Raw genomic sequence first — 26,599 nt, 5'->3', positions numbered from 1 at the left:
GAGGAGGGGGGTGTTCCTTCTTGTCTCCTCCTCCTCACCCACCATATGTGGAAAAAAAAGGACTTGACCAGCCCCCTTTCCATTCCCATGGATCGTATTACGGGAGACTCCAGCTCCGAGACATCTGCTCCCCTACTAACAACGGAGCGCGTCCCCGCGTCCCAGACCTGCGACCGATCCCGTCTCCCGCGGTGCCCCGACCTCCTCCCCCTCCTCCTCCTCTTGCCCTCTTCCCCAGAATTGGGATCTCTCCGTTATTTGTGTTAACTGCGGTGATCATGAGGAGCCACGGTGCCCTCCACGTTTCCCGGCTGTAGTTCTAACCTAACCAAAGCAAGCGCGTCCCTACTCCATCACCCTCCCGTCCGTCCGAGAAGCGAGTATCGCCCGCGGAGCGAGCAGCGGCCCCCGGTGCCATCGAGCAGCACATTTCTTTTTGTCTGTGCGCTCCGCAGGCTGCTGGCTGTGGGCTTCGCATCCTCTCCGCTGCGGGCTACATTGTTGTGAGAGAGGACAACGAAAGGCGGATGAACCAAACAAAGATCTCCATGTCTGATGTTTTAAAAACGCGTCAGCAGTCGGATATTTGACCACATCTTTTTTTTTTAGTCTTTCTACGAGCTTTTTGGTTTGTGTTTTGGCACCATGGAGTCGGTGGAGAAGGAGTGTGGAGCGCTGGGTGGATTATTCCAGGCCATCGTGAACGACATGAAGGTAATAAAGTAGACGGGGATTTCTTCTGACCTTTGTGGTTGCACGGTGGCTGATCAGACACATATTTTTACTGCCTTTGTCTCTTGCACCGGGTACCCCCCCCCCCCCCCCACTGGAAACACCGCTGCAGGACACAGTGAGAGATGAAACATGTTTCTCTTTGTGTTATTTGCATAATGTGCAGCAGGTCTGTCAGGGCACTGGTTACATTCAGCAATACTTAAGTCTGTGTGTAAATCAGTGTACCTTACAATAAACACTTGCATGGAAATATCAGCAGAGAAAAATGTTTATGTTTTTGTTGAAGTGTATCTGGGCTTATGTGTTTGGTTCAGGGGTCAAAATCTAATCAAGAATTCCCTTCATCTTGAAGAGAAAAATCAAGGGACAAGAAGAAGAAATAACAATCAAATGATTTATATTTTACTCAGTTATCCCAGCACTACAAATGTTCTGTGTTGCCATTTGAACCCAAACAACTGTTCCTCCTTCATCCCAGCCTCCAACGTTTTCTAGATTAAATGTCAGACATGGAAGGATGCTTTGAAAGAAAAATAACCAGCTTCATCACCTCACCCTCTGGACAGAAACTGGCATGAAAGGTTATTGATTGTGCTTCCTGATGTTTGGCCTTGTGGCAGGAAATCCCTGCTTTAACAATGTGCAGTTTAATACACTTTTGATCCACACCTATCTCAACTGAAAAGAGTTCTGTGGCATCTTAATTTCGGGTCAGTTTAAAATCATTTCTTATGAAGGAACTAGATGTCTCCCATTATCTGTCACTCACATGCAAATGCGTGTGTTTGTGTGTGTGTTGGGGGAGGGGGGTCACGTCAAGGAAGTTGAACCAGGGTGGTCTGTTGTTCTTCACGACAACAGATGGAAAGTGTGAACGTATTCATCAGGCGCAGAGGAAGCTCCCTGTCTTCTCACCCAGAAGGATGCTCATGCTACAAAGTGTTGATAACAGCAAATAAGTCAAGAATCAGGTGCCATTTCCACCTAACAGATTTCTTATTGATCACTGGCTCACAGAGCTGTGGTGCCTTTGGACAGACTATTTATGGACCCCCGTTTGTCAGGCTCCAATGAAATCAACTCTCAGCTGTTGGCAACCCTGGTTTGGTTTTATATATTTCCCTTTTTGTGTTGTGCTCATGCCAGGACCAAAGAGAGAGACAGGAGCTCTTAGCAAAAGGCAGTCTGTGTATTGATAAGCAGCGCAGATGAATGAGGCTGAAGCCCTGAGTCAGCACAGTGTCGATGTCCACTGTCTGAGACAGACATCTGACCTCATTCCTGCCGCCTGGCTGGGCCACGCAAGCCTGTCAGACCAGCTTTACCCCCCGGGAGCAACGCAGCAGCACGGCTTTCCTGTGCTGATCTCACTGATTGAGAACAATGTTGCAGTATAGTGCACAATTACCAACATGATACACACACAGTGCACATACACAGCCTCTTATGGACGGTGCAGGAAAAATGTGTTGCTACAAGCAGCACCTGTTGGTTATATAACTGTCCGATGAATCTACAGGAAAAGAAATAAACAAGTAGGAGGTGGCAGGAGGGGGAGGTAGAGGGTGAGGTGAAATAAAATGATTCAGCTGGATTAGATCACCAAACAAGAATTAGATCAGCAATGGATCTGGGTTGTGGAGAGAGAGAGATGGGTGGATGTGATTTCAGACCTCATTGTGTGGGAAAGCAGCCACCTTTAAAAATGTCCTTGAACAACACTGCCTACTGGCTCCAAGGATGATAGTTTTGACCTCACCCTCCAGTTTGAATGGCATGGCGTGGGAGGAGGAGCTTTTTCTCTCCTTCCTTCCCTCTTTTCATCCCTCCTCACCTCCCTGGGCGCTGCTGGGCGTGGATGAAGAGAGAAATGTGCCCCCCCCCCCCTCACTCCATGCTGCTCCACATGTAGTCTTCTTTGCCCGCTTCTTCACCCTCCTCCCTCAGCTGTCTTGGCAGCGGATCCCTCCTGCCCTGGGAGTCACAGGCCACACAAGCTAATTAGACACCTGTTGGAGTCAAGTGCAGACAGTGAGGCAGGGAGGTTCACAGCAAACATTTTAGTTGGAGATGATGGCTCCTAAATCACTTTTGAATGCAGAGGCTTTATCCGAGCGAGCGAAACTGGGAGTTAAATGCTGTCATTGCTAGAATGCAGGTCATACCAGAAGTGATGAAGAGCAAGACTGTTTCCAGATTGCATGCTGACTAAATGTATGTAAGGATGTGTGGCCTCCTTTGGCTGCTCTCCATCAAGGAGGCACATAGGGGTTATGCCCTTCCTCTCCTTTCTCCAGCGCTCAAGCTCTTGCTCTAATGGGATCTAGCCTTGAATGTGTTTTATGTTTGGCTTCTGCTCTTATAGCTCGAGAGCAGCGTGGGATGATCCTTGGGGTAAATGTAATACAGATTTTTCAAAGACCAGCCATACTGCCTGCCCTGTGCACATAAACACTGAAATGAGAGCTTATGTAGATCATGAGTGTAAAACAGACACGCAAACATATGAACACACGTATCAGCTCACAGCAAAACACAAGAGAAGAGGGTGTGCAGGCTGATTGAGGACAACAATAACAGTATGCGCTGAGAAATGACACTGACCTTTTCAAAGACAAATCAGAGCCCGGGGCTGATACGCCAACTCGTTTCTAACCCTGAAGTGAGAAGCCAAGCTCTTTGAGTTATTTCAGCCTTATTTGCATTTCACTCAGTATCTTATCAGTGTAAATTAAGGAGAAAATTGATTTAGAGCAAATAAGGCTGACATTGAAAGCCGTACCAGATTCTATCAAGCTGGAGAGAACATTATGTATTCTCAAATGTGTATGCATACACTGTGTGTGTTTGAGAGAAGTCTCTGCACTTAAATGTCCTTGGCGAGATATTTATTTGACTAATTTCTTTTCCTCTCTCCTATCAGAGCTCTTACCCTGTGTGGGAAGACTTCAGTGCCAAGGCCACAAAACTGCACTCTCAACTCAGGTAAGAAGTACTTCCAGTGAGTGGTAAACCTCAATGAAAAGATTCTTGTGCAATATTTACAGCCACCTTTATGCAGTCACGGTGCAGTGAACATGTGCCAATGTATTTACAGGACCACAATTCTGGCAGCTGTGGCCTTTTTAGATGCCTTTCAGAAGGTGGCGGACATGGCCACCAACTCAAGAGGTAAGGGGGATGTTTTTCTGCTGAGTGATTTTTTTTTTTGCCTTCATGGTGTGTTGCGCAGTGATTATTTGGGGTTGGGTCAAAGAAGTGAAAATCTGAGCTTATTGTTTCTTTGGTCTTAATGAGGTCTGCTGATCTACTTTGTCACCCTGCTAGCGGCAGCATACAGGCTGGCCAAAGAGGCAGCTGATTAACACAGATTTCTTTGATCGTCGAGAGCAGTATGTAGGTCAAAAAAAGAACCCGGACGAGCGTGCAAAGTCTCCTGACGCATGCACAAACACAATCACACAAGCATAGGCTCACGCACGCACGCACACAGACATTGAAAGGGTGACAGCTGGTGGCCGGCCACCTGACCTGTGAGGTCACATGTCACCATCCTTTTAAACAGTTTGTTCTAACACCGCCCCTTACTGACCACTTACTGCTGGTGAAAATAACTAAAGAGGCATTTCTTCTGCAGTGTTCACACATTGTCACTGGTTTTACTTCTATAGCCTTTCCAGTAACAGTGGAGTTTATTGCCATGGCGGTACATCAGGTTACGTTAAATGATTCCTGATGTGAGTGCACATGAGCTCCGCAAGATGAAACAAGGTAGACTAGGGTCAACCTGTTAGGGGCTAGCAGCTGGCAGCCTGCTTCGGTAAAGCAGAGGTATACTGCAAGGCAGGGCAGGACTTCAAAGGAGAAGTCTGTCTGCAGTAAAAGTAGGGAAAACAGCAGAATGATAGATGGACCAGAGAGAGATGAGAGAGAGGGAGATGAGAAAGAAGGGAGAATTGAGTTTTACAGCTATAGATGCATAAAATCCCTGTAAGTGTGTCACTCATACGCCCACTCGCTCTTTTGCTCCTCTCCCAGGGACATTAACTTCAGGATTAATGTCATCCTTCTCAGGCCACAGACTGTATGAGGGATGCAGCACACTTTGAGATGAGAGACTTTGTAACAATTAAAGAGGGACTAATGAAACATGGTTTAGACTAGTGCTGAGTAGTTGAAGGACAGAACATTAAAACATGGCATTGTTGTCATTTGATGGCATCTTAATATGTGAAGATTTTCTGCTTCCGCCTGTTTGTAAATGGTTGTAAATCCGAAACTTCCTGGTTTTTAGCCATGCTGGTGGTGTGGTGATGGCGTGGCTGGTCCATCTACCATGTTTGTCCAGATTTTAGTAACTTACTTTTCCAGACTTTTGACCAACAGGTCAAAACTGTAATGTGTCCAGAACTCATGACATTTGCATCTTCCTCAGCTATACTTGTGTCCGAAGTTAATTAACAAACGTTAACACGTTAAAAAACTAAGATGGTGACCGTATACGCTATACCAAAAATTGCAGCCACCATGTTATCATTGTGATTGTAAGCATGTTGCCATGCTAGTGCTAATGTACACAAATTTCAACCAATCTAAAAGTACATTTGCTGATTGTGCAGTTTATATGTTCTCTCAACCAGTGAGATTTCAATCCCATTTCTACTGTGGGAGCTGCATTTGTCAGTGTGCTCTGAACCCTAGTAATTAATTTGGCAGGAGGAATGTCGATATTTACTTGACCTGGCTTGTGGTGGCCTGGAATAACCTTTGAACCCCACGCTGACAGCTTCAATATTAAAAGTTATTATCCGAAAATACACCAACATCCAGATGTTCCGCTCTTCCCACTTGCTTTTACACTCACTAACTCAAGACTGTTCAGGAGACAGAGGTAGATAAAGAGAATTACTTGCTCACCATTTTGTAAGTCTCTATTTCTGTCTCTGTGGCTGTTTCCCTCCCTCTCCTTCTGTCTGTCTCCTTTCATGTGTGTGTGTGTGTGTGGGTCTGTCTGCCTGCAGCGATCATGTTTGCCTCAGCGTCTGCACAGCCATATAGGGCTGATTGCACCATGGGGGGGGGGGGCAGCCCTTGGCTACAAACTGTTGGCCGTCATCACTGTCACCCCGATTCCCCTCTCGTGTTCAGGGACGAGCTGCAGCTGCTGGCACAGCTGGAGGTTTCATCGCGTTCTTCTTCTGCTTCCTTTAATCTACCTTTGACACACTCACCCTGTCACCCCTTTAACTCTCACACACAGTCTCCAGACTGTACACGTTTCCCTGCCAAGGAAAGCAACATTTCCCCTCATTCAGTTCTTCTTCTTGAATCCAGGGAGAGAGGACAGTGAATGAAAGAGGATTTCATGATTTCCCGTCCTGAGGTTTGTGTTGTCTTTAACTGGGAGGGCAGCTTTTCATATATCCCATAATAACTGTATCATATTTGAATTCATCCCCTCTATTTCCTCCTCATACAGCCTCATTTCTGTAGCCGTTTTCTCATATGAACTCTGGACAATATGTGGGTAATCAGGTCCGGGCATTGTCTGGAGTTGCCCTTTCACACATGTAGCTGGCAACAGGAGATTGTCCTTGTCAGACGCGTTCTCACCTACTGGAAATACTCTGTTTTGTTTAGGTGAGTGGTGCTGTCTGGGCAAAAAGTGTGCTGTGGAGATCACAGTGTCTTTTCTTTTTTCACATCATAAACAACCAAGTCTCTTGACATACTTAGGCCTCTGCCTTTACGAAGAGACGTTCCTGAATGTGGTCGCCTTTCCAGTTAGACATTTTCGTCTGTGTCTTTGTGTAAATGACCCTTACTCTTCACCCTCGGATGTTTTGTGTTGTTCTGGTTTTAAGCCAGTCACAGATAGAAACATCATCAACTCGCCCACTCGTTCGCTGTGAATTCTCTGGATGGTAACCTGCTCTATTCACACATCGGCTCATACGCCACCTCCAGTTAATGTGTGAAAACATTACTCGTGTCAAACTGTGCCTTGCTTTGCATTCGTGTTCAGGCCCCTTCTTGCCCATGTTGTCCGTTTTTAGAGTTTATAGTCACGGTCAGCGTCTGTGTTTTATGTAGCAGCTGGAGGAGTCGGCTGCCAGGCGTTTTGGCACTGTGTCTGACGGCACTGTTTCTCTAAGCTGTGTTGATGGATCTATGTCTAAAGGCACGTCTGTCTCTGCATCTGGGTTCAATAAAGGTTCGCCAACCACAAAGTCTATACTAGATGGATGTATTTTGAGAATTTTAGCCTTTTAAAGATAAATGTTTCACGTATCAACACCCATCTTTCCTGGGACTTAGTTTGAGGCCCTGCAGCTCTGTGGAATGTTTTTTATTGTTAGATTGGTCAGCCTAATAGTTTTTGGTGTGTTGTCTAGACCAGTTGTGTTGTTTTATATTGAATTGTTGTGTCATGACTTTAAGAGGACTGCACTTATCTGGAGAATAGCCTCTGTGTTTGGTGTTTTGTTGTTGCTAGGCTGGATGACATGTGTTTTAGTGCAGGGTTGACTTCATTTTTTCCATTTTTGGACATGGTTGAACTGGATAGAGGTCAAAGAGCCGGTAGTTCAGGGCTTATGTTCCATCATGGTATGAGATACAGGCTCTTTATTTTTTTCGGAGAGTGAGGTGAGTCTAGCGAGGGGTGGGTTGGCTTGGGTGGGGGTTGTGGTCGCAGTGGGATTTCCACAGCTCTGGGTATCCAGGCTAGGCAGAGGCGTTTAGGTAATCCTCTTAGCCCCACTCTGTAACACACTGACACAGACTGCCTTCCCTTCCCTTCCTGATCAGCCACCCCCAGCTTTAAAAATTCACACTCTGGGATCACCGGTCAGACTGCGATGCACTGCAAGTTTGTGTTCAACACAGACCAAACCCTTTTCTCTTTACACCTGTGTGCCAGAACCTGTACAGTACACACACACATATATAATGTTCCAGTGGATCATCGCAAACCCTCTCTGTCTGTCTCTCTTTCTTTTCTCTCCACTCAGTGGAGGTATGAAGGTACCAGTGGATCAGTGTGTCAGCGAAGCAGTAATCTTCTTGGCCGCTGTGCTTCTCTGGGTTGGCAGATGGGATGGATATCCCTACCCACCATCTGGACAGCCTGGCATGGACGAGATGCGGCCGTGGCCTTGTGCATAGTGAGATCAGGGGATTACTGTCCTCCACGTTATCCCAGCAGTGCAGCTATTTTTACGGACATGTCAAATAATGAGAGCGTGCTCATGTGACCGGCACCGACATCCATCAAGCTTGGCATTTCTTGTTCAAGCCTGATATGGGTCTGTGTTGTACCCCATGTAGGGCAGCGAGGTTAGACCAGCATCTTATGTGGGTCTGACTTCGTAAAATGAGCTTTTGGATTTTTCGTGTTTTTTTTTTTTTAGGCTGGACATAGTCAGATAATGACATGTCATCAGTCACACCGATGAGTGCACTCGGCAGTCTGCTGATTGTATGCTAGGCTCTTCAGGTATTTCATGACCTCACATTAAGTTTCAACAGGAGCCTCTTATTTCTCCTTCAGCTGTCTACCTTGTCTGTCAGACAGAGCAGAACAGCTCCCGACACAATTCTCCATCTTTCTTTCTTTCTCCCCCCTCTCTTTCTCTGGAGTTAAAGGGCTTCGACCGCAAAACTCAATGTGGTCGCCCCACAAATGAATGTTTTCCAGCTACTATAATGACTGCATGCAAAAAGTAAAGGGCGAAGTGGCTGGAACAATGATGTGAAGAACAGATGAAAAAAGGGGGAGGAGGGTGGGGGTAATAATGGAAGTGAAAACTAATCTTTTGGCTCTGCATAATTTTCATTCTGAGGAATGAATACCAAACTAAAACATGAGACTAAAGGGGAACACTGTGTTCAGCTATATCCTGAACACAAAGTCGGCGTGGAAGGGAGCTGAAGAGGGGAGGGAAAACACACCAGAGAGAGAGGGAGCCTGATAGAGGAATGTAAGGGAGGACATTAAAAGACGGAGTGAAAAGGATACATGTATAGTTTTAATGAAATGAGCTGGCTGATTGAAAACATTACAGAAAATCACTGGGAATGGAGTTTACTACTTTTAATATGCTGTTTGTTTTTTTCACCATTTTCCATTGAGACCAAAGTCTTCTGTCTTTCAGACAGTCACTGGTCCACCACTTCGGTCCTTGACTTTTGCCCTACAGCCATGAAGAGGTTGACAGTTCTGGGCTATTAGTAGAATATCTTAACAGCTATTAGATGAATTTCCATGAAAAGTCATTAATGTCCCCCTGAGGACCAATTACAAACGTTATTTGATTGTGAGCCATCATCAGGCCAAAACTGGTGACAGTCCCATCAGCTGCAGCTGTATTATGTTTAGTGTTTATTAGCAAATGTTAACAGTTAAAATCTTCAACTAAGATTTTAGCATTTAACTCAAAGCACCATTGTGTCGAAGTACAGCCTCTCAGAGCTGCTAGCGTGACTCTAGACTTGTCTAATTTTGATGAAGAGATGCTTGAATCTTTCTTAAGTCTGCAAGGTTTCTGCAGTACATTCATATGAGATCGAGTATACATTTAAGCACTCCTAAGACTTTTACACTCTAGCTCATTGTGTAAGTATCAATTAGTATAAAAAAACAGAAGGATTCAGTTTGAAAATAGATGGAGTCATTTTTTTTTTAAAGTTAAGGAGGACCATTGACAGATCAGTGCCCAAATTTGGCTGTGTTTTATGGCAGTCACAGAATCTCATTGTTTTGAAAATCAAGAAAATTTTTAGTCAGCCTACTCATGATGAATGCATTATTATGCGAATATAAAATATGTACAGAGTTTATATTTGATGTCTAGACTCTTAAGCATACACGAAGCTGGGTGGAGAGGAGAATGGGGACTGACGATAATGAACTTCCCCCCAGGGTAACTTAAGACTCAGAGGCTACAGGTGGAGACAGAGCTTATTAAATGCTGTATGAGCAGCAGCGGCAGCACCAGCAGTGGTGTCAGCATTGTTTGGAGGATTGTTTGCAAATGAGCTGTGCAGCGTTAACATTGGCTGAGCAAAAGAGTGGGAAGTGCATTGTCAGCTGAGATAAAGGCAAACGTATTGCAAAGGATGTAAAGCAGGACAACCTCAGAGTCATCTGATTGAAGTGGTTTGCAGGCTTTGCTCTGTTTAACACTGAGTCATTCACAGACTGTTGCCTCAGTGTCTGTCTTTTTTTTTCTGTTTGGAGCTTGGTTACATCTGGGGTCTTTTCCCTTAGCTGCGGGTGAAGACAACCCCCTGTGGATCTTCTGTTCTTTCCATTAATTGCACGATACACTCCTTCCCTGTATGTTACATTTTCATGTTTTCGTTTTGTTTTTTTTTTGTTTTTTTTAATCTCCAGTGAAAAGCACATCTGGACAAGGGGCGCCGTTTATTTTTAGCAGCATTTATGTCCCTGAACAGGAAGCTCCTCCAGCAGAAAAATATAACTTCCTCCTTGTTCTCCTGCTCCTCCTTCAGTCTTGTCTTAATGCGCTCCAGAACATGTTTACACCACATCAGGACGCACCAAGCTCTGTCTGCATCTGTGGGTGTTTCTGGTCGAGAGGTGAAACTTGCTGTGCATACTGTCTGGCCAGACAACAATGGGATGAGTGTGTGTGCTTGGCTGTGTGTGTGTGTGTGACTAAAACAATTGATCTCGAGGCTGTTTCCTCTGCCTTTCATTAGTATTGTTTCTGGTAAGAAGAGACATTGCTAGGAAGTGACACAAAGGCTTTGAATGCTGTTTTGATTGCTACTGCAGACACACATATGTTCACTTATAAACATGCTCACATTCCTGTAGGGTTAAGGTTATTTTCAGCTTCTCAAATGTGTGAATTTGCTTCTTCTCTCAGATTTTTTTTGACATTGTAAAAAGAATATCTTTGTATTTTGGGCAGTTGTTTGGACAAAGCAAGTCATTTGAAGACGTCACCTTGGGAAGTTGTGTTGAACTTGAGGCTGTTGTACACTATTTTCTGACATTTTATAGACTAAACAAACAGTTTAATGATGAAAATGACAGATTCACTGATCGCTCTAACCTGCACAAACCTCCACATCCATGTCTTTGTTTTTTCTAGGATGGAGTGCTATGTCTAAAAAGATCCACAGAAACCTAATGTTCTGTTTGGGGTCTGGGAGAGCCTGGCCCTTCTTTAAGAGCTTGAAAAACATACTTCACATTTGGTTTATCAGCTTAATACGGAACGGTTTGTCCTCACTTTTCTAAGAATTGCTTGAATTTAGTTTTAAAAGTGTAAGCTGTAGTTGTAAAACTAAAAAAAAACATTTGGTGTGAATGTCTGAAATAATTTGCCTCACTCTAGCAGTGTTTGGAGTGTAATGTTTTCAATGTTACACTGTCTTTCAAAACTTGTTTTGCAAGCATTGAACTTGCAGAGATACTGGATTTTCTGGATTAAGTTCAGTACATTTCACCCCTATCTTTCATTTTGCATACATATGTTGAACTGATAAGACATTAACTTAAAAACCAAGTGAAACAGACTTTTATTTCCCATTACTTTCACAAACCAAGAATCTTTCTGGGGAATTTCTCGAAAGACTCGCACAGTCTGTGTCTGTCATCCACTGTTTATGTAGCTTTGCTTGGATCTCTAACTCTCCTCCTGCAGGCGTACAGCACTGTACTTGTCAATGTCCGCACGTGGCTGTTTTTTTTTCCACGGCTCTTCCCTCCATCAGAAGCTATTGCTCCCTTACCGGCAGACGCAAGGGGATTCTTCTTTATTTATAACGCTGACTGCTCCCACAGAGATACACCAGAACTCCAGCTGTGCCTTGAAGTGAACGTTTGATGGTGTGAATATATGATGTTTTGTCAGCTTTTGATTTCAGAGATCTCAGCTGATATCTCGTTTAGTCACTCTGCTAGTTTACTCACTCTGGTAGTAACTAAAGGAGACCAGTGAAGCAGACAAAATCAAAGTATTTCCCCCTCGTTGTAATTTTTTTTTTTTTTTTTTTGATAAACACAAACTGCTTGAAGTTTTTGTTGATGCTCTTACTCTTCATTTATAAGAGCTCATATATTTATTGGGCCAAAATGGGGGATTTTGTCTTGGCAACAACCGCTACACCTGCAGCAGCCAGCTAACACTTCCTCTGCCCCCTGACTGGCCGAACCCATTCGGCATCTCGGCAGTGTGTACCCTCTTTCATCCTCCCCTCTCACCCCATAGCCCTTTTCATCCATCAGTGGTCTCCACTGTGTCCCTGCCAGTTCACATTCTGTAGCACTTGAAAGGGGTGAGGGAGGGTAAAGGCAGGAGGCTTAACTGCCTGTGCCAGCCGCACTCAGCTCCATGGCGAAGGTGCCAACGTGAGGAATAATTGTTGTCTCATGGACGCTGGAATTTCCTTAGCTCAGCGAAGCAAAAAAACAGGGACTTAATATTCCTGGAAGTGCAACCATGAGGATGTTCTGTACCTTTTCACTCTACGTCCCACATAAACATGCTTTATTGACACAGGAAGCAGAGAGAGAGGGGGAGCACCGACTCTGCTCAGGAGAACTGGATTGAAAGCTTGAAAACCAGTTGAGTCTAACACCAGCAGAATCTCACTCCAGCTCGGTAGTCGTGAGTTCAAATGAAATCTGAGCCGAGCGGCAGGGTTTAGATGCTGAAAGAGAGAGATAGTTAAGCTAAGCTCCCATGTTGAAGACATCAGGGAATGAGGCCTGTGGCAGTTTAGCTCCTGGCTCCCGACTCCTGGCAGGAGAGTTCCCTATAAAGCAGGCCTATTAAAACGCTCCTCCTTCCCCAAGGAATCAGGGGAGTTAATCAGAACCAGAGGTCTGGATGGAACCGCTCACTAAATGCTTAGACCACACTACGCTGGTTCTGGATACTGGAGCTCAAGGTTCCCACCAAAACCCAACAGTGGGGGCTTGACCTTCCCACCAACAATCCCATGTACTCCTCAACATACACAGCAGATCTGGTGGCAATTTATATTTATTTTTGGCCTATATATTGAATCAGGCGCCATCAGCATCACAGACACGCACAGCAGTGCTGTTATAATTAACCACACATTGCTGCGCTGTTCAGTTGCTCCCAGTTTTTTGCTCCATGTCCTAAGATATATGGCTGGGTTGCATAACGGCTCTCTTCCATCCTGGTCTATGTTTTGCTTCATTCATGCACGTGTGGGTGTCTGCTATGAGGTTGGCCCTGCTTGCCCTAAAACCCCAGGGGGTCCAGGTCTGCTAAATAATCACTTTTCCAGTTCCTACACACGTTTAGCTTGGTTCCAAGCTGCTACAAGGTCAATTATAAGGTCAAATATGTAGTAGATGTACATAGAGGTAGAGCTGAATACATTTTCTTTATATATCCCAAAATCACAAATTTGCCCCCAAAGAGCTTGGATGAGGAAAAAGTCCCACAAAACAATAACACCAAAAAAAAAGAGAAAAAAACTTTTGTCAATGGGGAAAAAAGGAAGAAACGGCAGGAAGAGCAGCAGAGGAGGAATCCCTCCTGTAATCCAAGGATAGATACCTGTAGATGGATATCAAAAGAAAGGAAGTAAAAAAAAAAAGAAAAGAAAGACACTATAAATTGTGCCAAAATACTTGTCTTTCCAGTCAGTCTAAACACTTCTCCCAGCTTGTATGTTTTTGTCACACGCCTGTGTGCATTCAGGGGGGCTGTGGGAGTGAATCAGTGTGTCCCTGTCCATCCGGTCGAGGCCAGAGGCCAGCAGGGCCCTTGGACATGGGCAGGAAGCCTCTGGACCTCCCCAGGATGTAGCTGTCAGCTGATCCCCCTCTGGGGGGAGAAGGAGGAGAGTAGGAGACGGGAGGGAAATTGGCAGGTGTGGATAGGACAGGAGTGTGGGGGTTGAGGGCTCTTGCTGGCTGACAGTGACATTGGGAAAGTCTGTTAGAGAGATAAAAAGAGCCCACATTACTCTCTCTCTTTCTCTCTCTCTCTCTCTCTCTCTCTCTCTCTCTCTCTCCCTTTCTCTCTCCCTTCCTCCCATCTCCTTCAGTCCCCCTCCATCCTGCACGTTTACCCTGCAAGAGCTGATTTGCAGCTGTGCGTGCCTCCTGTAATGCTTTTAAAAGGAGAAACAGAGATACATAACCTGTGAACACGTGTCCTGTGTATGAGTTTGTATTTCTCACATGTCTTTACACTTGGCTTCATGAACCAGTGTCAATAGAGGCTCTTATATGAAAGATACTCAACACCAGTTCTTTAAAGATGGATACTTCTTTGGCTATTTATAGCAAGAGTTCAGCGTATAGGTTCCACATGTTACCCCAATCACTTCCTGCTGTTGTTTAATGCCTGTGTGCGATACAGCTGGGTGACCTTTCATCTCTAACCCTGCCCTCTCCCTCTCTGTCACCTAGAAAAGCAAATGCAGACACGGGGCAACCAACACAAACACACTCACGTTATTCTACATCTGCCTGATGAAAACGTTTCAGTGAGATGGTGTCCAGATCTGCAGCTGAGTGTCTTTGAACTGGTGCAGCAACAGTCAGTGAAGCTGACGGCCAAGTGGCAGAGTGAAATGGTCTTTGTCTCACAGCGTGACGTGTGACGACTGGAGACAGTAACCTAGTTTCTTTATGTGTTAGCTGGAAAAGAGCACAGATCTCACCGGACAACCATGTGGAGCATTCCTTACCCAGTTTCTGATTTCAGACCTGCTATGTTAGTCATGTTGTTCTTTCTATTTTATTCTGTGTATTGCTCTTTTTTTTTCTCTGCTTGTTTTTGCAGTGCAGGTTAAAGCCAGTTTCTCTTTCTGTCTGCCCCGCATGAATGGTGTTTAGGAAACAGAGAGAACAGGAAAGGCAGAGCAGGCAGGGAAGAATAGAGGGATATCCCCTTACAGCGTTCCCTCCTTTTTCCTCCAGGATAGAGGGGGTGAGAACTTCGGAAAGGCTGGGGGGCATGGGGGGGTGGGGGGGGTTTAGTAAATCACACCACCTGTCCACACAGACACACACAGACAAACCTGTGCACATGCACTCCAAAAATCCTTCATGAATACAAACACAACTGTGCATGCCTCTACTTTGTGAGGCCTGTCTGTTATTGAAAGATGTCCTCTCTCTTTCACTTTGTCTGTATGCATGTGTGTGCGTGTGTGTAATGTAGCCCTATGTGGCCCAGATTACAACAGGATCAGTGCTGCCATATATTACACCGGCCTGCGAACCATCAGTGAGACAGTGGGCCAGCCTGGGCTTTAGGGGCTTAAGACCCCATTTAATTACACTTCAGCAGAGAGGAAAAGTACAGTAACCAATTCACACGAGCTGGTATTTAAACAGTGGTGAGAATCATGCACGCAATCTTGAAGTGTCAAATGTAAAAAATGCATGTTTGGTCAGGAAGGAGGGAGGGAGTGTAGTGGTTTTAGTTTTCAAGCACTGTCACATTTGCTTTCCCCAAACAAATATGACATTTACGGGGCTCCACGATTGTCCACCTAGTGGCTGCAGCTGGAAACACCTCTCTAGCAGGAAAAAAAAAAGGCCAGATAAATCCATCTGACAGGAGAGAATTAGAGTGCTCTCCAGATGGGTTATGTCTCCTCTTAGAATATCATATTTTTCTTGGCCAAGATGCATATCTGTGATGTGTAATGCCAAACTCTTAGATTGTAAGTGACCATTTGTTTTTTGCATTGTCTTTCTAAGGTGCCACCAGGGACATTGGGTCAGCTCTGACAAGGATGTGTATGCGACATCGCAGCATTGAGGCAAAATTACGCCACTTCACCAAGTAAGCTGTATTTTCTTTTTTTTCCTCGCTCCTTAGCAGTTTTCTCTTGTGCCTTGCCTTGAGGGGGGTAATTGTGTTCCCAGCTCCCGTCCCATCTCTGCTGGCCTTCCTCTCATTCTGCCACTCCTTGCTGAGTGTTTTTGTGTCTTGGAAATAAAGCTATTTGTTATATTTCTCCTCATTCTCTCACTGTCTGCTCACATGTTATTTCTCCTTCTTGCTGTAGTGCTCTTATGGAAGGTCTGGTTACGCCACTTCAGGACAGGATAGAGGAATGGAAGAAGACAGCTAATCAGCTGGACAAAGACCATGCCAAAGGTGAACAACCAGCAAACACAAATGATATATTTTTAAGCAATGTAGATGGCACAGAAACTGATACTCCTTTTGCTCTGACTTGTTCTCCACAGAGTATAAGCGGTCTCGTCAGGAAATTAAAAGGAAGTCATTAGACACCATAAAACTCCAGAAAAAAGCAAGGAAAGGTGAGGAAATCTTTCGAGAACGTGCTGACTAATAGACCTGTGAGAAAACTCAATTGACATTTTAACACTGAGATTAATGAAGTCTGCTTGGCTGCTGGTCTCTGGTCTGTACCAGTGTTTCAGATTGAACTGGTGCCATCTAGAGTGTGGAGCTAGAAATGACAACTCAATCAAATAAAAATTCCTGGCACAGTTTTAGAGACTACTTTCTGGCTTTGGATGATTCATCATCTTCTACCTTATAAATCAAAGAAATGCTCTTCTTTCCTGGCTGTGCATCAGCCCCTACTGCTGGTTGTAATTAAACTCCTATTTTCATGCAGAACTTACTCCAATGGTACGGGCTAGTCATAAATATGCAATGTGCCTTGATTTGAGACGGCTAACACTGTCTGTTCTTCCCCTTCTCCTCCCCTTGCCTGTTCCTGCAACCCCTCTTCTATTTGTTTCTGGCTATTTCCCCTGGCTGTAGAGCTGTTAGGTATGTCTGCTGTGCTTAGAATGAGAACTTCATGAAATCATTTCAAAGGCATCCTAATCATCTTTGATGAAACTGCCGGCCAAAGAAAACCCTGTGCTGTCTTAGCATTTGTGGTTAAAGGAAATACGCTTATTCACTTTCTTGACAAGCATTACATGAAAAGGTTGATGCCATTTTCATGTCTATAAGATGTCTATGCTGCCCCCAGCAGCAGCTTAGCTTAGCACAAATACTGGAAACAGGGGGTAAACCACAAGCCTGGCTCTGTCCAGAGGCAACAAAATGTGCCTACTAGCAACTCTAAAGTTCACTGATTTACAGGCTGTAACTTGTTAGTTAGATCTGCACAAACACTGAAGTGGAAACCTACACGCTACTGTGCTAGCTAGTTTGCCCTTGTTTCCAGTCTTTATGCTAAGCTAAGCTCACTTCTCACTATGTCACTATCAGCAAAAGAGCAAATAACTTATGCCTCCAAAGGTTCAACTATTCCTTTAAACACAATCCTCAAGCGATGCACTCATTGTAAAAATCCATCCATGCCCATCCACATTAAAGAATATTACATGGGACTAAGTGAAAAGGCCTTGGTCATAGCATTACTAATAATATTAGCAATGGCTCTGTTCTGTTCAAGTCCCTTTGGCTTATAGGACCTTGAAACTGAAGCAGCTAAATGCGAAATTCAATCATCATTAATTTTATTATTTGCAGTTGTGCTGTACAGTAACATATCTAAATGTCTGATGTTAAAAAAAGGCCTATTGAGAAATAATATATGGTATATTTGTCTTACATTTGTGAGCTCATTGTACTTGTCTTTTGCATGCATAAAATTATCCTGACCAGTTTCAAACGTAGCCCTTCCATTTTCTAAAAACCTTTTAATAGAGGAAGAAACTGCCAGTCTTTTTGGCATCCCATCAGTAAGACAATCCTTCATTCCTCTGGGTAATAAAATCTTGCCTTTGTCACAAGCTGACATTTGGCTCCATGATGACGACTAAGTGTTCTACCATAGACCCAAACTTCTGTTTTTAAGGGCCTATTAACTGGCAAGCTGTCAGATCCTCGTGGGACTCTTCGTTTAATTTGTGGCTTATTAAATGCAGGTGCGCTGAAAGATGAGCCAATTAAGCTGATATGTGTTAAACATAAAGACAGGTGTAAGACAGATGTGCAGTGTGTTGTCGGCTACAGACAACTAGAGAGCTGTCAGAGTGATCATGATCGAGGCAAGGTGCAGATAGATGGATGTATAACATAGCGAGACACAAATTTGAATTTACTCACACCTATGAACCTCAGTGTTGAAGTTGTACAGTACATACAATGAGTGCACCGAAATGATATTTAACCAAAAATGCAAAGGCACAGTGTGCTGCAGGGTGTTCAGAAATGTTTAACTGGCAGTGTGTCTGTAAATCATGCAACCAGAGCAACTAAGAATTTGGCATCTCAGTAGTCATCTTCATCTCATCCTTCCTTCATTCTTTTGCCTTCTATCATCTCTCTTGTAGTGTCACTGTGGTATCACATTCATTTCAGGACGTCCAGTTCACCACCGGTTGTTTTGCAGCAACTCATGATCGACGATGTGCTTCAGTGTCCTCTCATTCTCATGTACATGAACCATCTGAGCGTATTGTTTGTCAGTGCGTTGACCTCTAGTACACAAGCAATTTATCATTATGTGTTGTAATCATCTCTCATTTTTTACTCTTTCCCTCCTCTCTGCACTGTGCACACTGTTCCTCCTTCATGTCACATCCATAATTATCACCCTCCACTCCAATTCCCAAACTCTTTTCATTCCTCCTCCTCTTCTCCTCCTCTCTTATCTATCTTTACTCAAACCTCCTCACCCCTGTACTCCCTCACGCCGCCCTTGCTATGCCTCGCGCAGGCAGGGGTAACCTGCGCCCCCAGCTGGACAGCGCCATGCAGGACGTCAGTGATTTGTACCTGCTGATGGAGGAGACAGAGAAGCAGGCGGTGCGCAGAGCACTCCTGGAGGAGAGAGGGCGTTACTGTACATTCATTAACCTGCTGCAGCCTGTGGTGGTGAGGAACATTTGGCCTTTGCACAGCTGCTTAACTAGCATTGATGTAAAAAGACGTTTTGTTACGCTTGCTCTTGGTTTTGGTTTAATAGCTGTTTAGTTTAATCCATCCTGTTTTCTTCCTCCAGAATGTGGAGATTGCCATGCTGGGAGAGATAACACATTTACAGCCCATTGTTGATGACCTCACTGTGTTGACTGAAGACCCACACAAGCTGCCCCCAGCCAGTGAGCAGGTAACAGAGGTGTAATGCTTGAAATAATTCTACTAACACTGCTGATGCGCTTATCATCTAGCATCCCCAGAGCTGGTCGGGTTACTTGGATTGTAATCAGATCTTGTGTAATTGCAGTCCAAGGATGTCAGATGATAAGTCTGATGATTATGTGTTCCACTGGTCTCTGCTATTTAAAAAAAAACATTAAAAACTACAGTACCGAGCTGTTTTAGGAAGTGATTTAGCCTTTTCTACAAATGAAAGTATATGTTTGTGCCTTGTCTGTAAGAATTTATGTCTCAGCCGGAGCAAATGGGCTCGAGGCTCAGAGTAATAGATAGGCTGGGGAAGGTACTAAGAGACTGGCTAATGCACTGTTGGTTTTGTCTTTTCAGGACATTTGTTGCAAAAATATAGAATATTGCCTTATCCTTTGAATTACAAAATAGTGATCAGATCCATCACTGCCATTAGCCAGATGTCTGCTTACATTTATAGAGGTTTGAGGCTGAAAATGCTTTTTCCCTTATTCGTTTTTCTAACCACAACAATAATCTCATCCATTACATGTTTTTTTCCCTTTCTTGTGTCAAAGCAATTTTGTCTGTGTCTCTTGTTGCCACTGTGTCATCACCGCTTGGTTATGTGTTGTCGCAGGTAATCCGGGACCTGAAAGGCTCTGACTATAGCTGGTCCTATCAGACCCCTCCCTCCTCCCCTAGCAGCACTGGCTCCAGGAAGAGCAGCATGTGCAGGTATATCTTTGTACACACACCTTGTTTCTCGCTGTTCTCTGTTTAATGTTTTCAGCTTTGTTGTACAATGTGTTGATCACAACACATTAAGATGTGCTGTGTCTGTTGTGTTAATGGTGGATTTTGTTAACTACTGGAGCTCAGCTGTCTCATGCTGTTTTGAACACGTGCATGTTCTTGATTTGAACCCAGTTTTTGTCACAATAGCAAAGGAATGAAATATTAAAGGTCATGAATGCATGAATGGTCATGATCGCACAAGCGGATGACACCCCAACCCCCCCCCCCCCCCCCCCCCCCCCCCGCCAATTGCCATGCAGCACAGGGTGTATCTTGCCAGCTTCTCAGCTCTTGCTCCTAGCAGATTTGCAGTTGTCAAGCTTCTTACAGCCAGATTATGTCGTAAGCTGTGAAACATCACAGCCTAAAAGCCATGAGCTTACACCAGAATCAAAATCCACATATTTATAAGGTGATAGTTCAACAATTTATTTATAAATGTGGCTTTAAATTGTATTCTAGGTCAAGAAACAACCATTTCTTTACAATAAAAAAACCCTTGTAGTGCTGAGTTCAAGGAATATCAAATCTTGTCATTTCAAGTCATCGCCTTGCTCTAGTGTTATATTTCTACCAATTAACACTGCAGCCTATATTTAGTGTTCTATGTTTTAATTTTAACCCAGCTTTAGGTTGTAAATCACAGTTAGCGTGATGTTTTCTAGGGTGAAATAACACCAATCCACAAAAGGTTTTTACATGTCAACTTTTTTCAGGAACCTAGAGAGACTTCAGAGTTTGAGCTTGACCACTGCACATTTTTTAGTTTATCCACTGAGTCTGTAAAAAGGTTTTTCATAAGCTGGAGGTCATAGAATTTTCCCTGCACAAGGAGAAACATGTCATGATTCAGTTTCAGGTAAAAAAAAATTAATAAAAAAAAAACACTCAGATTGGTTTTACAGGATTTTCCCTTTACAACAGTGATATAACTAAAAAAGGTCTTGATGGTTGGATAGAAGTAAAACAAGCTTCTAAAAAAAGAAGTTTCTTCTTCTGAAACAACACAGGAGAGAGAAAGAGCATGTAAGGATGGTGTCTAGTCGCAAATCATGTAAGGCTATTTAATTTGTCATACTTGATTTGGTATTCCTTCTTAATCCTCATCGTAGAGGACAGTGATTAAGGAGAAGTGACGACTTCAGATATATTCCGTAGGGAGAGGGGAAGGAGGAGGTGTGGGAGAGCAGTACATAGGGAAGGTGAGAAGCACAAACTGCACATTTTAAAAAGTGTGGGTGACAAAAAGAAGTGACGCTGAGTGAGAATGACAAGCGACGAAAACCACAAAGACAGCAGTTAATGTTCAGAGGGAAAGAAAAATCAAAGAAGGGATAACTTTTTAATGCTCTTTGATGTGCCAAAATTAGGAGAATGGCATCATTTAGAGTTTTCATATAGCACTGCCTTCATGTTCACAGCTTTTGTGATCAATTTTTCATCTAGATTTTTCTGTCTTTGCCACAGCCGACACATAAATCCTCATAAAAGAGATAAGAACAAAATAAGGGAAGAAAATCTGTGCTAGAATCTCGGATCACAATCCCGTTTTATATGAATACTGTATGTTGAGTTACAAGGTATAGTGATGTGATATCCTGTCAACAGTCTCCTTCAGATGCCCTCTGCAGGTGCCCACCGACTCAGCAGCGTATCCTCCCACGACTCAGGCTTCGTCTCCCAGGACGCCAACACCCACTCCAAGCCTCCGTCGCCCATGCCCTCTGACATCACCAGCCAGGTAACGGTCTCAGGCATAATACTAAAGTTTAATCTTTGATCTGGAGGAAATAAGGGATTTTATCGCATCAAAACCAGGAACAAAGCGGACTTGTAAGCTCCAGAGATTCCTCAGGCAGAAAAGCTGCAGGGCAGAGAGGACACAGCAACAACAGCACTTTCTTGTCAAAGTAGATCTACAATAATTCAGTCTTTTTAACACCAGTCCTTTCCCATCTGGCATTTCCAATCTGACGTGGGCTATACGTTTTTTCATGTTTGCATTTCAGAGATAAACCCGTAGCTGAAGTAAGAGCTCGACAGTCAAACTCAGACAGAGCTCTTTGTGTTTTTCTGCAATAGAGCCTTATCAGTTGCGAATGCTGAATTTCTATCCCCCTGGATTGATAAAGTTATTTGGACTCTCACGGTCTGAACAGATTGCAGTGCATAGAACACACTTGGCAGCACACCAGCACGCCAAGTGATGCAATGTTCTTTTTCTGAATAAATAATCTAAAAAGTCTACTTTATTTTCGATCTAGCCTATGGACTATAGATCCCCTCAGAGAGGAAAATGCCTCCCTCTCTCTAAAATTCACCAGCACTCCAACTCTCACCCTGTTCCTATGCATCTCTCATCTCTCACCTCTCTCTCTCACTCTCTCCATTTCCCTTTCCCCTCTGTTTTTTACTCCATCTTCCCTTTCCCAGAAATCAACAAGCTCAGCCTCCTCTGAGGCTTCAGAAACCTGCCAATCTGTCAGCGAGTGCAACTCTCCTACAGCGGTTAGTACTGCATGCATATCACCAATTGACTTGGTTTATTGGACACACACACACACTCGCAGACATGCACACACATGCACACCCAGGCGATGCGCAGTGCCGTTCACTCATTGTTATCTATGGTTTAAAGAGGCCTGTGAGCTCTTCTTGACAGCCGCAGTGCGGCTTGACGTGGACTATTCATGGATGTTGAGCACTCTGACTCAGACTTGTCTGTCCGTTCCGCAGTTTGGCTCATGCTCATCCTTCGGTACCTTCCGCCCTGCTTTCTCTCACACTGGCACCATCAGGCCTCTCTCTGTCATACTTCCTGCGTCCCCCACATTTAACCACTCCCCTGGATCCAACACCCCCTCACCCACATCAAAGGTCCCTAGCTGGAAGGTTTGTTTTCATTTGCAAATTTTTACTTTTGGCTTTTTGTTTTCTTTTTTTAAACTCTGCTGCTTCTTTGCTTCTTGTGTTTTATTGCCTTCATGCGCATTAATCAGCGTAAAGATTAACCTCACAATCACCACTTTGCCGCTGCTCATCAAGCTCAGTTTTCCGATCTTTCTCCACAAAGATGTGCTAAACTGAGATGGCTCTATCATTTAACAACACTAACATAGCCTACTGTAGTCTGCCCATATCCTCCTCAGCATCTAACCAGTTCATGAGCCAAATCAGCAGTGTCCATGTTAACTGACTCAACGAGTGTTGGATGGCAAACACTGCAGATCCTCAGTTGGAGGACAGTCTCATTGTTCCGTCTGCTGCTGCAGGACTGGGCCAAACTGAGTTCCTGTGAGCAGTCGTTGGCCAGCACTCTGCAACGTAGGAGGGAGTCTGTGGATAAGATGAGAGAAATGGAGGCTCCGCCCAGTCCACAGGCGTATTCTGGGATGCAATCAGACGATCCACACCGAGGGAGAATTGGCCCAGCAGCCAAGGTAAGAAGTCCTCAGGGAGTAAAAATGTAAATGTCAGCATATAAATCTATATGCCTTGGAAATTCCAGTGTGGTGAATTGCATATGTAAATGTGTGCTAATCTTTATGTATTTCCTGCCTGCCGCTATCCCTTAATGTATGTATGTGTGTGTGTGTGTGTGTGTGTGTGTGCGTGTGCGTGTGTGTGTGCTTCAGCATGGTGAGCCCCTCTCTCCAGCTGCCAGTACTCTAGCTATGGTTCTGACCAGAGGTTTGAGTATGGAGCAGCAGAAGAGCAGCAGGGACTCTCTGCAATACTCCAGCGGCTATAGCACCCAGACCAACACCCCATCATGTTCCGAGGACACCATCCCATCACAAGGTAACACAGTCGTACAGTCCTTCAGGATAAAGCACACATGGCTTCTATTTACGGCAGACTTTCTGAATTTCCCTGTTCGTTTTTTTCATCTAATTTTGAATGGAATCTTTGCACTTGTGTTTCTAAAAGTGCAGCACTAATTGCCTTTTGTGTCACTGTAACTACTTTAAATTGTGTAAAAAGCAGCTGCAAAATAACTCTTCAAAACTTTGTTGTTGTCAGTAATTTTTTTTATCATTCAATGGAAAAAATAGATGCTCATGACTCACTGTCACCTCTAGGTTCAGATTATGAGTGCTACTCTCTCAATGGGGATGCTGACAGTGAAGGGCAGGCAGACTTTGATAAGTCCTCCACCATCCCACGCCACAGTAACATTGCTCAGAGCTACCGCCGCATGATCCAAACCAAGAGGCCTGCCAGCACAGCAGGTCTGCCTGCAGGTAAGTCCCTGCAGGGAACTTCAAATGGTGCGGGGGGAAGCGGCTCTGGAGCGATCGCCTCGGGGACGGCCACTATTCGCCGGACACCATCTTCCAAAACTGGCGTGAGACGCACACCGTCTACGTCTGGCCCAATTCCCATCCGACCCCCCATTGTGCCAGTTAAAACTCCCACAGTGCCAGACTCCCCGGGGTATGCCAGCCCTTCACAACATCGTGTGGGCAGCGAGGAGTTTCTGTACGGTGATGACCCATCTTCTAGTGACTACATGAAGGCTTCTCCAAAGCGCATGAGTCTCCCTGACACAACTTGGGGGTGTGGAGGAGGAGGTGCTGACAGGACTGCGTACGCCCAGCAGGCCCCCGGCATGGCCGCCCACGGTGCTGAGGAGGACCCTCTGCTGGCTGCCAACCGCCACAGCCTGGTTGAGAAGATAGGAGAGCTGGCAGCCAGCGCCCACGCCCTCGGTGAGGGTCAGTTCCCCTTCCCCAGCTCACTGCCAGGGGACACGGCTCAGTGTCCGCCCCAGGGGCTGTCCTCTGCAACCCAGGAGGACGTGGATATGCTGGTTTCGATACGCCGTGGAGTGAAGCTCCGCAAGACAGTTACTGATGACAGGTCAGGTCCCAGGTTCCTGCGGTAGCTGAGGGAGAAGAAGGCTGTGAAGAAGCAGCTGTGGTTATCTTATTTACAAACTGAAGCTCTGTAGTGAAATGCAACCGCACTCATGTAATACATGAACTGAGGCACAAGTAATAAAGAGGATGTAACGTGTGGTGAATGAAGGCCAGTCGACAGATTAATGAGTGACCATGGACAGTGTCAAGTCATTTCATTTTATGTCATGTATGTATTGCGTACGTACAAAGTAATCCATATTTTTTTGGTTTTTACTCTTTTGTTTTGTTTTTTGTTTTTTTTTTTCGTCTGTGGGCTTCGTGGCTGTGCATCTCTGCTCCCTGTGTGACCAGTTGTTTCAGCCTTGTTGGTCCCTTTAGACCCGGTGATGAAGACATCACTGCTGTATGTACACCACGGGACCGAACGCTCTGTGTCTTTGTTCTTGCTCTTATGATTATTATAATATTGTGCGTTTCTTAATTAACACAGCCACCTGTCAGTGGAGAGTGATGGGCGAAGTGCTCTGTGAGCCTGTCTGTATGTTGTGTTTCTCATCATTACTGTATAAGTACCGTATTACTGTTTTGTTTCATAAGCTGAACAGCAGCTGTGTAAGTCATGTAAAATAGGAGCAATATGGCAGTGTTTTTATTGCTGTACTGTACTGTCAATATATTCTGCAATTAAACAGGCTTTCTACTGTTAAATGTCTTAATTGTCAGAAAATTATTAATGAGTAGAAAATTGGACATAAATATTTTCAGGAATGCAAAAAAAAGAAAATAATAATAATTTGCTACAATTTAGCCGTAGGTTTGGCACATTTGCAGTAGTTATTATTAGTATAAGCATTTATAAATCATGGTGTAGTTACATTTAAAACAGGCTTCAGCTATCACCCCAAGCATTTTTGAAGTTCTAATTTGTAGTTGTTACTTTCTCCACTTCAGATTTTTGAAACTTAGACTTTATTAAAATTTAATTTCTTCAGGATCTTTCTCCGTGTGAGATTTTATGCTGCAGTTAAAAGTAGTCTATCGGTGTTTTATGATTTGTCAGTGCAGTAATCTTACTTTTCCAGCTGTCTGTGCGCTTTGATTTTTACTTGCAGTCGGTTTTACACTTTTAACTGTACACACACACACATTTTCCTGCTTAGTTCTCTATAGTGTTTCCCACAGTTATACCATTTACGACACTGCATTCCTCTAAAAAGACAGATGGGGGCGCCAAAGACCCTTCGCCGTGGCTGAGCTAACTGTGGCACGAGGAGGAACAGTAATGGAGGACATCCATCGACATTACTGCTTCAGTAAAGATATTTGACATCCTGGGAAGATGGATAATGGGTGGGCTAAAGAAGAAAACCAGGTAAGGACGTTGCACAGCGTCCAGGATGAACAGCATTGATTTTCCAGCAGTGAAACAATGAAAACATAACCAACCTTTGCTAGCATACTCACATTTGATTTGTTTACATTCAACAAGGAAGGCCCCAAACTGCATTTTTCCTCACTTGAGTGACATTGAATGACAATAATGAAGCTCACACAAGCAGTGAAGTATAGATGCAGTTCATTAAACTGTACAAATTCACGTAGCCAGCTTTGAGGTAGCTCTGCTGGAAAACAACTCCTAAATTCACTGTATGAAGCTTTCCCCTTCCTGAAAAGCAGTGATGATAAACCACACAGCCTTTTTCCTGGGGACCCCTGTTAGAAGGCACAATATAATGTGAGCTTAAAGTCCACAGAGAGCTACTCTTATTAAGAGGCCACTTAACAGTGTACCTTTTTTGGGGGGGGCAGGGTTCATCGTAATAGAAGAGGTGGAAGAATGAGGCAGGGTTGAGTGTGTTTTTGAGACAGGGAGGAATATATAGGATCTATTTTAATCTCTCTGACACTGAGTCATCTCTGACAATTCTCACTGATTTGCAAAGAAAAAATGCGGCTCAGAAGGTCTGAATAGGACCAGATAAAGAAGATTCAACGGCTGGATCCAGTGGTCTAACCACGGATAATGAGGGGTGGCAGTGTCTTGGTTTATCCCCGTGTGTAAATCATGAAAGAGATGGTGCAGGACCACCATGACTGAAGAAATGATTAGTCGGCTGA

The 26,599-nt window shown here is 44.3% G+C and overlaps 1 protein-coding gene across 2 annotated transcripts; it reads left to right on the top strand.

The window, feature by feature from the left end:
* The first annotated feature begins 107 nt into the window (after positions 1-107).
* mtss1la (MTSS I-BAR domain containing 2a) lies at positions 108-25,183 on the top strand. 2 transcript variants are annotated; one of them, XM_041038734.1, is made up of 15 exons: positions 108-714; positions 3,659-3,720; positions 3,833-3,906; positions 15,470-15,554; positions 15,781-15,872; positions 15,965-16,039; positions 18,427-18,584; positions 18,712-18,819; positions 19,459-19,556; positions 21,225-21,357; positions 22,050-22,124; positions 22,353-22,508; positions 22,889-23,056; positions 23,252-23,417; positions 23,699-25,183. In XM_041038734.1, exons 1-15 carry the CDS (start codon positions 646-648, stop codon positions 24,502-24,504), a joined length of 2,325 nt encoding a protein of 774 aa, XP_040894668.1. In that variant the 5' UTR covers positions 108-645; the 3' UTR covers positions 24,505-25,183. The 2 variants fall into 2 exon arrangements, with proteins under 2 accessions (XP_040894668.1, XP_040894669.1); XM_041038735.1 differs by lacking the exon at positions 22,353-22,508.
* Positions 25,184-26,599: the final 1,416 nt, after the last annotated feature.

The sequence above is a fragment of the Toxotes jaculatrix genome, chromosome 5 (assembly GCF_017976425.1).
Source record: "Toxotes jaculatrix isolate fToxJac2 chromosome 5, fToxJac2.pri, whole genome shotgun sequence".
In the NCBI taxonomy this organism is placed as follows: domain Eukaryota; kingdom Metazoa; phylum Chordata; class Actinopteri; family Toxotidae; genus Toxotes; species Toxotes jaculatrix.
This window is presented reverse-complemented; position numbering and strand designations above follow the sequence as displayed.